General features: G+C 46.6%; 1 protein-coding gene across 17 annotated transcripts in view; it reads left to right on the top strand.

Moving 5' to 3' along the window:
* Window positions 1–12,091, top strand: part of RERE (arginine-glutamic acid dipeptide repeats) — a 342,916-nt gene extending 330,825 nt beyond the window's left edge. For 13 of the 17 annotated variants that reach the window (XM_060276215.1, XM_060276213.1, XM_060276214.1 and 10 more), the window contains 4 exons: window positions 5,048–5,092; window positions 5,276–5,422; window positions 6,172–6,352; window positions 7,943–12,091. In XM_060276215.1, coding sequence (XP_060132198.1) covers window positions 5,048–5,092; window positions 5,276–5,422; window positions 6,172–6,352; window positions 7,943–7,976 — 407 coding nt within the window. In that variant the 3' untranslated portion in view covers window positions 7,977–12,091. The remainder of the gene's footprint in view (window positions 1–5,047; window positions 5,093–5,275; window positions 5,423–6,171; window positions 6,353–7,942) is intronic. The other 4 variants (XM_035120559.2, XM_035120558.2, XM_035120552.2 and 1 more) reach the window with 1 other exon arrangement.
* Window positions 12,092–12,995: the final 904 nt, after the last annotated feature.

The raw sequence follows: 12,995 nt of genomic DNA, 5'->3' as shown, positions 1-12,995 counted from the left end.
CTGGGGGCAGGAGAGCGCCTGCCCCCAGCAGAGCCAGCCCCGGTGTCCCTGTCACTCGTGCTCGAGCAGCAAGGATCTTGGGGCTCCTTGGCCAGGCTGCCTCCACCTTCGCTGGCATGGGGGCAAACGAACTACCTTGCCCATTCGCCCACTCCCCGAAGACAGACCAGGCAGCAGTAGCCAAACACACAGAGCCTGTCAGGCTCCGTGCGTTGGACTGCCATAGCCTTCACCTGTGTGGGTGTGCTGCCCACTAGCAGCATCAAAGAGCCCCTACACCGCCTGGCTGCCTTACACCCGGAGGGTGGGCTCTGTCTTTCTGGGAGGAAAGGTGCAGCACCCCCTCCCAGACAAAGGCAGCCAAGCAGTAGCCAAGCAAGGCTGCAGCCCCAATCCCACTCCTACCCAAGTGCAAGCAGGAGCGGGGTCAGGGCTCTCTCAGCTGGGGAGAGCACCTAACGGAGGTCTCATCCCACCGCTGGCTCCGCAAAACTACTTTGCTGAGGAGAGGGCAGCAGTGCACTCCTCAGTCAAGCAGTTTAAAGAAGCGGAGAAAGGAAGAAGCTGTATCGGCAACTCGCTGATGCAGTTTATTTCTCCCTCTGTCTGGGCAGAGTGCGATGGCGGTTTCACCAGTGGTATGTCTCTCCCCCACCCCCACCCAATACCAGTCCTGGGTGATAAATTGATATGTTGCCCAATGCTACTCCCCAACACCAACACCTTCCATGCCCCCCCCCCAATATTGAGGACTTGCTTTGAATCCTCAATGCCTTCCCCCGGGATCTCCAGGGAAGGAAAAACCCCTTATGAAACCCTGGCTAGCCACTGCCAATCATGGACAGTGCTGAGCTAGAGAGACCAGTGTCCTGACTCAGGGTACAGCAGCTTCCTGCATTTTAAGGGGAAGGCTGTAGCTTGGTGGCAGAACATTTGCTTTGCGTTCAGAAGTTCCCAGGCTCAGTCCCTCACTGGCATCTCCAGGTAGGCAATATCCCTGCCGAAAAGCCTGGAGATGTGCTGCCAGTCAGTGTAGACCAGTGGTCCTCAACCTTGGGCCTCCAGATGTTTTTGGCCTACAACTCCCATGATCCCTAGCTAGCAGGACCAGTGGTCAGGGATGATGGGAATTGTAGTCTCAAAACATCTGGAGGCCCAAGGTTGAGGACCACTAGTGTAGACCACTGATCTTCAGCTGGTGGGTCAGGACCCACTCACGGGCCATGGCCTGATCAAACATGAGCTCTGTTACCATGCAAATGTATGGTAAAGGGTTAAGAAATGGGTCCCCAAATGCATGTTTGGGTTAAAAGTAGGTCCTGGGATCTGAAAAGGTAGAAGATCCCTGGTGCAGACAATGCTGAGTTAGATGGACCAGTGGCTAGACTCTGGATAGAGTAGCTGTTTTGCATGCAGAAGGTCCCAGGTTCACTCCCCAGTGGCATCTCCAGGCAGGAAAGACCCCAGCCTAAAACCCTGGAGAGCCATTGGTGTAGACAACATGGAGCTTGCTGGTCTCAGTGGTACCCCACCCTTTTTTCTTTTTTCTTTTTTGCATTCTGAGGTGGGTGATTTGGAATTGTTTTCTCCCCTCGGGATGATAACAGTGGAGTTAAATGAGACACTGAGGGGGGGGGGGAGCGTGTGTGCATCCTCGCAGCCAAGGTCAGTAACAAAAGCCTCCCCACCCGCAGTACAGAATGTACTGATCTCCATAAATGTATCAGACTGCAGATGTACTTTTTGTGCAAGCAGACAGAACAAAGTGAATCTTGCATTTAAAAATAGATGGAGAGAGTCTGCCCCTGCTTACTGGGTTAAGGCAAGGCATTGTTACAAGAGAGCTTTCTCAGGAAGAAAGCTCTCTCTGTGTTTCAGGGAAACTCAATGATAAAGCTGGTTTCAAAAGAAAAGTGGAATCATAGAGTTGGAAGGGACCCTGGGGGTCCGCTAGTCCAACCCCCTGCAATGCAGGAATCTCAGCTCTGTCATGTATCAGAATCATACATGACAGATCCAAGGGCATGTGGGGATAGCTTAGTATACAAAAAGGCAGGCCTTGTGCCTTGCTCGGTGTTTTGCAAGCTGCATATGCCCCTTTATGCTGGAAGGGATATCCAGCCATAGCTGAGTGGCAGAGCAACTGCTGTTCATATGAAAAGTCCCAGGTTCAATCCCCCACTTCTTCAGGAAAGGCTGGGAAAGGCTCCCTATCTGAAACCCTGGAGAACTGCTGCCAATCAGTGTAGGTAGTACTAAGCTGGTTGGACAAATAGTCTGATGTGATCCGAAGCAGTGTCTTCTCTTCCTATGTCTGAAAGCAGGGGTAGCCCATGTGGTGCCCTCCAGATGTTGCGGGATTACAACCCCCATCACCTCTGATCATTTTCCATGCTAGCTGGGATGATGGGAGTTGGGAGTCCAGCAAACATCTGGAGGGCACCATGTTGGCCATCCCTGTCTTAATGGAGTGCCCAGAGCCCCTAGAATACATGCTTTGCAAGCAGAAGTTTCCAAGTTCAGTCCCCAGCATCATCTGGGAAAAGTGATGTAGGAACATAGGAAGCTGCCTTATACCAAGTCAGGCCATGTGTCCATCTAGCTCCATATTGTCTGCTCTAACCAGCAGCCATGGTTTTCGCTACCTGGACATGCCAAGGGTTGAACTTGGAACCTTCTGCATGCAGGGCAGATGCTCTGTCACTGAGCGCTCTGGTGCTTCCCCAATCAAATAAGCAGATGATGAGGATCTCCAGAAACGGCTGAGAAAAACTCCCTGCCTGAAGCCCTGGAGAGCCACTGCCAGTCAGTGTAGACAGTACTGAATTTAACGGGCTGACTCTGTATAAGACCCTCTTGCATTTCCTGAGTTGTGCTTGTGCTAATTGCACCAAGCATCTCCATACTGTTGTTGAGACCGGAGGGTGATTGTGTTCAGAACAGAGGCAGAGTCCAGAGTCCTTCCCAAGACAGGTTCATCAACCAGTGACCTACATGTTCAGTCCAGATTTTGGGGTGTTTTGTAGTGCTCACTGGAGAGCTGTTTTAACCAAACGCCTCCAGGTGTCTTGAGCAAGGAAGCCAAGGAGGCACAGACCTCACACTCTCCTGTGCGCAAAGTTTCTCCATACAGTTGAAGAGCTGCTCCAAGGCAGTGTAGACCCAACGAGTCTGACTCAATATGACACTTTTCTCCTATCTTTCTCTCCCCCTAATCTCAAATTCTGCAGGGATTAAAACTTCGTTCTTTAGAAATATATTCAGGTTGTGTCCCTGAAGCTGTCTTCACTGATAGCCCCTCCCCGAGGGGTCCCACTCTCTGCTAACTCACAGGCCAAGGTGCGATACAAACCTTAGGCTGTAATTCACGTTCCGAGTGTTCCTGTGTTTCTCTTGCCTGGTGGATTAGTATTGTAAGCCTTGCGTGTAGCACATCACACATGCCATTTGCAGCGGATCTTCTGGGTTTCGTTAATTGGATTGATTCATGCTGGGTTGGAACATGACCTCTCTCGACATGATAGAGGGGCCCTGGAGACAGTGACCTAGGACAGGAATCCCTTAGAATTAGGTGACTGGGATCAGGAATCTTAACAAAACCCAAGGCTCACCAGGAAGGTCTTGTATGAGAATATGTATATACTGTATGCAACTGCAGGACGAGAGGAAATCTGCTGAGACAGGCTGCTCTGACATGCAGCCACTCAGGTTGCAGACACCCTAATTAAAGCAGCCAAGGGGCTCATATGCTCCTTGGATGAGAACCAGGGTCAAAATGACCTGACTAGATTCTCTTCTCCATTTTCTGGGAACCTCGACGAAGCACATGTCCAATTATCCCCCTTCTCTCTCCCCTCCCCCACATGAAGATCTTCCATCTTGCAAGCAGGGCAGAAGATTTGCTGTTGTCCACAGTTTTATTTTAAAGTTTCTCCTTCTTATAAGTAAAGTTCTGTAGGGGCTTCAGAGATTTCACAGGAGCTGAGTTTGATCTCTGCCTCACCTGGGGCCTAGCCCAAGAACCCGTTTTCAGATGTTCTGCCCAGCCTCTGAGCATGTGAAGTAGTAATGACTAGGAAGATAATTTCCCTGAGCTAGCAAACAGTGGGATTTTTCTCACCATTGAGCAATCATTAGACAAACAATATCTCGCTCCCCACCATGATTCTGTCTGTCTGTCTGTGTCTCTCTCTGAGACAGAAAGCAGGCTTGGGACTCTGCAGCTCTGAAATCATGCGTCAGATTTCACCAGGCTCTGCCCTTGCACTTTCAAGCTTTTCCCAGCAGCCACAAGAGCTAGGAGCTGGTTGTTTAAAAATAGAGAGACCCAGGATTCTCCAGATGTGAAGCTCCGTGCTAGGTAATACATGAACAGCTTGTGCTGCATCTGTCAGCAAATGTGCAAATAGCCCCCTGTGGTTGTTTGTTTTCTCTTTCCTCAAATAGCAACCCTATGATGGTGTCCCTTTCTGTTCTGGGACCTTGAACTTGTTTTTTTCTGGGGTGAGATGAAACTCCTAGGGGGAGGGGGGAGGTTAGCAGACAGATGTGCAGATCAACTACCCTCGGCAGGAAAGGCAACACTTCTAAGAGGCTTATATTGCACGTGTTCCCCTTGCATTGTTGACAGTGTCAGTATTATCTGAATGTCTTCTGGCGGCAATGAGGTCTAGAGCCTTCTCAGCAGAGGCATCTACTTTGAGGAGCCCATCCAGCTGCTTCACTGCCCTCTTTCTAGGAAAAACTCCCCTTCTTAGGAGAGCTTTGTCTCTCGTAGGAGGGGAAAGGAGCTCTGCCATTCTGTGGCATTATTGGGGCTTATTTTTAAAATGTTTTGATGATTAATTTTATGATACGCTTTGTGTCTTGTGTGCCTCAGATGCTACTTCCAGGGCATTTATGGGACGTGTCTAAAAAAGCAATAGTAAATGAATGGTGAATTGATTTTCTGTTGTTCTTGTACGCAGTTCCCTTTTTCCTTCTTAATAAGAAAGTTCATTCCTGTTCCCCCCTCCCCTTTTCTCCCCTTTTGTTTTAACTCTCAAAGACTGTTTGGCCACCCGATGTCACTGCGAACACTCCAGACAGAGAAGTAGGCTCCACAGTTGGAGGGGGGACTAGGCTTCTGATAATTACCGATTTTGCTCAGCTATTTGCGCAAGTATTAATGTTGCTTTTGACCCCTGAACAAAATGAGGGTTTCTGAGCCTGGTGGTAAGTTTTCGTTGCTTTTCCCCCCTTCTCTCCTACCGCCCCCAACCTTTCCCTTTTGCAGGCTCGGCAGGACCTGTCCATCCCCTCGTGGACCCCTTGGCAGCCGGGCCCCATTTGGCGCGCTTCCCTTATCCTCCCGGCACTATCCCAAACCCGTTGCTAGGGCAACCGCCCCACGAACACGAAATGCTCCGGCACCCGGTCTTTGGTAAGTATGCAATAGCAGCCCTTGGGAAGCCAGTGTTGCCCAACCTATGCCCTCCAGAGGTTGTTGGACTACAACCCCCATCACCCCTGGCCATTGGCCATGCCGCTTGGGGCTGGTGGGGCTTGGAGTCTGACGGCAATATCTGGAGGGCGGCAAGTTGGGGAAGATTGATGCAGATGAAAAATACAAGACCTAATGGCTATCCTGTTTTGAATGGCAGCCAGTCAGTTTCCCCCGGGTGCTCCCAACCAGAGCATTTGCCCCACCACCACTGGTGTCCAGAGGTATCCTGCTTCTGTACACAATGTGGATATTATTGTGGATATTATTGCTAATATGTGGATATTATTGCTAATTGTCTTTAATAGACAAATGCACCTGGTTTAGGTTTTTATTGGGTACTGGCCATCACCAGTGATTTAATGCATTTATCCTGGTATCCGAGCTGTCTCTGGACTTACTTTTGAAATTAAGGCTTTTAACTGGGGGAGTCTCATTCAAAGACCCTTTGTACCAGGGATCAGGCCCTTTCCTATGTGGATGGCATTCCACAGTTGGGTCACATCCAAGTAATTCCTACTCAGGGTGGACCCACACAAGTCATCTCCAGTGATTTCAGCATAGAGTAGGACTAGCACTGGGTGCAACCCTCTGCTCAGTCGCTGTTATCCCAGCTTGCAGTTACCAGGCATGCCTTTGCCAATCCAAACTTGTGTGCGACAACCTTTTCTCTTTTTCTCTCTCCCCAGGTACCCACTACCCACGTGACCTCCCTGGCGGCATCCCTCCTCCCATGTCAGCAGCCCACCAGTTACAGGCCATGCATGCTCAGTCAGCAGAGCTTCAGAGACTAGCCATGGAGCAGCAGTGGCTGCATGGGCACCCCCACATGCACGGGGGCCACCTCCCCAGCCAAGAAGACTATTACAGGTGAGGGTGGGCGCATGCTGTCAGCGGAGGAAGAAGTTCTCTGGGGCAAGCTCCCCTCTTGCCTCTTGGCCAATTCCTTTGTTTGTTTGTTATTAATATTATTTTTTGAATTTGTATACTGCCCAAGTGGGCAACCACCTTGCCCTGAGGGAGGAGGGGAGAAGAAAGGAGTGGTCTGGTGAGCTGCCACCACCCACCTCGCAGTGGTAGTCCCCTTCTATCACATTTTCTTCTTAATTGAGGCTTAGTTTTGCAACTGTCTTTGGTGAACCGCTTTGCGAGGTACACCTGAAAAGCAGCATACCATAAATTAGGCACAGGGGATGTTGCTGGACTACAACTCCCATCATCCCTGACTAATGGCGATGCTGGCTGGGGCTGAAGGGAGCTGGAGTCGAGCAACATCTAGAGGGCCGCTTGTCATGAGTGAGTGAGTGAATGAATGAATCAACCAACCAACCAACCAACGAATGAATGAATGAATGATGGCTGAATGAATGAACCAGGAGAGGCATGTTCTGGCAGCAGCATATGCTGGGGACCCAGAATGGCCACATTTGCACAACTGCTCTCTTGCTTTCGGCCCCTATCACTTTACAGGTTAGTTACACCAGAGGTGTCAAACTTGAAGTGTGTCACATGCCCTCAGAGTTGGGTTTGTTTTTCTGAGGGAGGAGAGAGTCTTCCTGCTCTTATACCCACTATTGTTATAAAATACCACGACCAACTCCAGGTTTTGGAGGGTCCTCAAACAAGATACCCATTGGAGGACCCCCTCCCTGGGTGGGCCCATCTCCTCCTCTCCCTGCTGCGCTGTACTCTGTTTGTACAGCTGCCTAGAGAGGGAAAGTACATGGCAAGCAGAGGGAGGTGCTTCATCTCCTCACTCTGGTCACTGCTTGGATGCTCGCAGAAGGTATCTGAACAGACAGCAGCCACAGACCAGGAGTCTCCGAGGGTTGCCTGGGTGGGGGCTCTACTAAGGGTGGGGGCCTCAACAGGTGCTCAGTGGTGTCAGCTCCAGGAGGAGAAACCACAGAAAGAGGTTGTCAGGGCCATTACTGGTCAGGTTTGGAAGGTCAACGCAGCAACCTTCTTCCTAAGGTTGGTTTCTTCAGCGTTTTGAAGGTATTGCTTGGGGAACTGTTCCATTGCAGAAGGCCAGGCTCCTGGGTTTTTTATTCCACAATCCAGAGGCTCCCTTCCTGTCTGCTGGCCACACAGCCTCATGTCACATGCTGCTATTTCCGAGTGCAAAGACACATAACTCACAGGGCTGGATGTTCACTTCAAACATGAAGTCCTAGTTGAAAATCCCAGAGTCCCTGGGAAAACATGTGGATGGACACATAACTCCTCCCTGCTCAGTCTTTGGTAGGAAGAGGGATTTCCCCAAGGCCTGTCCCACCCCCTTTTCTTCTTATGGGGCAGGATGTGTGTGAGAGAGAGACTACCACATTTGTCTGTTCTTGGCAGAGAGCTCTTCTGCATTGTGTGAGAGGGGAGAGACTGCAGAGGCTGGAGGGAAAAGTTCCCAACCCAAAAAAGCAACTGAATTATTTTTCTTTTCTTTTTCTTCTTCTCTTATAGCCGGCTGAAGAAAGAAAGTGACAAGCAGTTGTAATAAATTATTTATTTGTAATTCTGGCTGCAGAAGATCCCAGTCCTTGGGAAGAAATGGAATGTGTTTATCCACACACACACACACACACACACACACACACACAGCGAAAAACAAGAGATTTTTATCGTTTAAATATACCCTTCTCTATTTAAAATGAAAAAGGAGAAAAAACAAATAAGGAAGCCCAACCTATAGAGACTTTTAAAATCAGCACATATATTACAGAATTCATTTGTAGAGAAGATTTTTCCAAGATCAGTTTCAGGAGTCTCCTTGCATGATAAAACCTGTTAAGAAGCCTGTTGAGAGAGAAACAACCCCCTCAGAACTGGATGGAAGTATTCAGAGGAAATTCCTTGGGCATTCTTGGGGGGGTTGTTTGAGGGGGTGGGTTGGGTTCGTTTTTTCATTTTTTTTCATTTTGAGTAGGTGCTAGAATCAGGTTCACAACTTAATGCAAGCCACTGTGCATACAAAGAAATACACTCAATTTATATATAAATATATAAATATATATATACACTTTAAAAACAAAACAAAAAAAACAAGAATGGCAAGTAGGTGGCATAACACCCTCTGAAAATCCAAGTGCTATGACAAGAATTTTAAAAGAAAAAAAATCTACTTTTATTTTAATACATTGTAGGAAAACTTCATAATTTTAAAGAGAGCTTTGCAGCATGGCTTTTTAAGTCTGTAAATAATTTTTTTGGGTCAGGGTTTTAAAAAAAATTATAATAATCTCCACAAACTCCTGGTTTCTTTCTTTCTTTCTTTCTTTCTTTCTTTCTTTCTTTCTTTCTTTCTTTCTTTCTTTCTTTCTCTCTCTCTCTCTCTCTCTCTCTCTCTCCTTCCATCTCCTCTCTCTTCCTCTTGTTCTTTCTCTTCAGTAACATCACAAAACCGTTACTTCTTACCTGATGTTGACAAGAATACAGAGTTGATTTTTTAATATAAGAGGAATATATATAATTATCCCTTTAATTAAAGGGAAGATGAAATGGGGGGAGGGGTCAGTAATTTCAAAATGGTCGAGAGCTCGACTTGACGGTTTGGTAGCAACATGAGCATTAAAGGGAGTTGCAGGGATAATATGTTTTTTCCCTAAAAAAACAAGAACACGCAACTCTCTGTGTGTGTGTGTGTGCGTGTGTGCTGTTCTTTTTAATTTAATTCATTTGTTCCATGAACATCCTAAATCACTTTTCATTCTCGTAGGTCTGTTTTTGACATAACTCAGTTCCTCAGCTGGTAAACAAGACCGCATATTCCTGCATTGGTTCTGTCGAAAAGCCGTCGCGTTTTCCACCAGCGCAAGAGGTTTTTTTTTTTTGAAGCAGAAGCTGGAAAGGTAGCAGTTTTCAAGAAATGGGCTCTTGAAATGTCAGGCTACCCCGGGTCTCCCCTTTCCTCCACAAACATAGCATTAAACTGAAACTCTGTCCTATAAATGTAGACACACACACACACACACACACACACACAGAGAGAGAGAGAGAGAGAGAGAGAGAGAGAGAGAGAGAGAGAGAGAGAGAGAGAGTCTATCAATTAAGACAACAATAATGTGGCGATGTTTCTTTGGCTACAAGCCCCACAAGGAGTTCAGTTCAAGGAGGAACTTCTCCTTCCTTTTCCATCTCAGGCAACCTCCCCTGCCAGCATTGGAGCCCCACACCAGTCATGAGAGCTGCTGATAATGGAGCACACTGTCCTTTAGATAGCATGGAAGTTTACATGCAAACCATTTCCCTTAAAGTAATAAAAAATATGTTATAAAACTTAATTGAATAGTGCTGAGTCAAAACTTTCCATCCCTGACAGTTACACATTTTGAAAGAAAAGGGATAGGCAAAGGGGCTGCTTCAGAGCTGTGCGTTTTCGAAATTGCCCCCATGAACACAAAGCTTAAATTTCACTCTTAAAAGCTGGGAGCCGCTTTGCGCTCCTGGGCTTTGTTTTTAATCGGTCCAATATTAGCAGGTTTGTGTTGTTTTTGTGTGTGTGTGCTTTGCTGATGCTAGGCACAGCAGGGGATTTGCACCTGGTCTTACCTCAAGGGCACAATTGACCAGGGCGGTCTCACTCTCCCCCCCCCCCTGTCCATGGCAGCAGAGTAAATTTCTTCCCAAAAAAAATCCTCATTGAATGCTCTTTTGGGATATGGTGGATAAGGCAGCCTTTTTCTTGCCTGCTGTTTGCAGTACCTTAGGAGTGATCCTTGTTTTGTCAAAAATGTTCACACTCTCCAATGCACAAGGCAGGGAAACTCAGAAAGCTTAGAGCGGGGTTGACCATCTTCTGTCAGAAGCTGTCAGTGTCACAAGCACATGACAACTGTATGAATCCTGTTTTTTATTCCCTTCCATTTGCTAGTTTAGTTACACTTTTTTTTAAAAAAAATGAGTTTGATTGGTGCAGGAATCTGCAGGGCTGTGTGATAACACATTTTCCTGTTAGTTGCATTCATAATAACATTTTCTGGTTCTTGTTCCTTTTGGAAGGCTGCTTCATTTGCTGTGAAGACTGTTATTTGTGGTGGTTCCCTGTAGGAGTCCATTGGGTCTGATCAGATAACCCTGTAGCTAATCATTCAGCAGTCTCTTAAACAGCACATATGGCAGGTGGAATTTTAATCCAGCCTAACAGAAATTTGGGTTCCTCCTACCTTGGTCCAAAGATCGGAGCTTTCCCCCTGCTCCCTGACTCCTGCTCCTTCATCCCAAACCATCCTTTCCCATTCGTTTCCTTACTGGTAGTCCATGCCTCTTTTCTCTGTGCAGTGGCAGCAAATAGCTGGTGGTTATTAAGCCATCCACCTGCTTTACAGCCCCTCCAGGTGGTTCTGAGGTTAGCCCTTTCCTAACTGCAGACCATATTTTGGTCACACAAGCCACACGGGGTGTCCTCAGAATTGTCATGGTCACTTCTTCTCAGGTCAGTTTCTGAACCGCCAAGAGCTGAAACACTGAACTGAGCATCAGGAAACTCTAAATTCATGGTGCTAAATGTCCAGCAAGATGCAGGATAACAAGACAGAGTCATTGCTTAAAAGGCTAGCTGGCATCTCATGTTTTAACACTGTCATCTGGAATGGAATAAACTTCGCATAATGATCTGTCTTAACAGGCAGGACTTCCCCAGCTGCTTATTATCAATACTCCCCTGTCTTGCCTTGTCTTTTTGAAGACACCTCCTTGCAGCAAGCATAGTCTAGTTTTTAACTTTCAACGAGACCCACTGAAAACAGAACCAGCCGTATTGGTGAGGGTGGCAATAATCCTCTCTCCATGGTCCCCTGGCAGAATTGGAATTTCAGTACCTTCAGGAGACACTTAGCTTGGATGTTGCAGACCATCCTCCTCTGACTTGGTGCTCTCCTGGTGTTTTGGACTACAACTCCCATCAGCCACACCCAGCTGATGGGAGTTATAGTCCAAAACATCTGCAACTCGCCAGTCTAGGAAAAAGGGACAAAAGGTACCAGTTAATTACGCCTTTCCCTCCGCAGTTTACATGCAGTTCATTGTGCTTCCTCATAAGCTCTTGACCTTTTGGGTTTCTTTTTTATGCTTGCGTTAACAGTATGAATCATTCCACAGTGGTGGGGGAGCCCAGAGGTTCTTTGTCCTCAGATCTAAATGATTAGCTACAGTGTTATTTGCTCCACCTCTCCCAAGACCACCATGCTCTGTTAGAATATCCCAACTTTTTACAGTTACCTTTTCAAAGAAAAAAAACTTTTTTAAAGCAAGATTTTATTTTTTTGCTTTGAACTTCAAAAATCCATTTTACTTTACTTTATTTTGCTTTTTGTGTGCGCGTGCGTGTGTGATTTTACTTTATTTTTTCAAAATCAAACCGTCTCTTGTTCTGTGTCGTCCTGGTTTGAGCTAGTTTCACTGCACCGTTTAAAAGCAGAATATACATTCTGACAGCTACATTTATATATATATATCTTGAGGCTTAGTGTATATATTAGTAGGTTTACCATGGGATAACACAGTGTAAAACAGAGTAGAAAACCCAGAAATCGTGACTTCTGTGTTCTCTCCATTTGAGTATTTTGTAATTTTTTTGAAATATTTGTGGACATAAATAAAAACCAAGCTACACTACGGCAGTTTTGATTTTGTTTGAAAAGTGTGGCATGTCTGTTTTAATGGGGCATGAGGTTGGGGTGGGGTCACTAACCATGAACCTCGTCGGAAGCAACACCCAGAGCGGCTTGGCTTCATCCTAAGGATCTTCTCATCTGTTTCCTCTTAGCTGCACAAAGACCATCCTATAACAAAGTAACAAAACGTGGTGGGTCCTATTTCAGGCAGCACATTCCCTTTGGACATTTGCCCATGTCAGGTGTACTATTGCCACATGCCATGGTTGGGACAGGCTTTTCAGTTACGTATTTTCTTAAGTAACACATTTGCGTCCTCTCCTGCCTTTAAGGTGTCAATATGGTTGGGTGTGCATGGAGTTAATCCTGTGTTTTCCTTCACAGCCACCCTGCAAGGTAGGTTAGTCTGAGAGTTAATGGCTGTCCCAGGCTCTTTTTTGGGTTTTGGATTACGCCTGTGAATCTTGTAGCAAGTGTCATGATAGAATAGGCATTCCCTCTGCTGTGCATGTGATTGTATGAGACAGAGAAAGGGAGAGAGAAAGAGGGAAGACTTCTGTTTAGACAGTGCTTGCCGCCTGCCATTTTATAAGCCTCTACTCAGTTTAATGCACTTTTTAGTAAATTAAATATTTAACAAATTAATCAGTTAAGCTAGGCTTGCCCTGCGTCAGGATTGGGGGGGTCCCCAAAAAAGCTCAAAATTTTTGGTGGTTTCCTTGAAAAAGCTCATTGCGAGTGTCAGGAATTTTACTTTTTGAAATATGGCAACCCTAGTTAAGCACCAGAGCCCTAAAAACCTTCATGCCATTGTTTTTGCTCTTCATTGGTTTCTTTTAAATTAGATTTTTGCTGCTGATCCAGGAAATGTAAATATTTATTTATTTATAATCCTGCTCTTTGGC

This window comes from Zootoca vivipara, chromosome 6 (genome assembly GCF_963506605.1).
Source record: "Zootoca vivipara chromosome 6, rZooViv1.1, whole genome shotgun sequence".
NCBI classification, from domain to species: domain Eukaryota; kingdom Metazoa; phylum Chordata; class Lepidosauria; order Squamata; family Lacertidae; genus Zootoca; species Zootoca vivipara.
The sequence above is the reverse complement of the archived record's forward strand: the minus strand, read 5'-3'. Positions and strand labels throughout refer to the sequence as shown.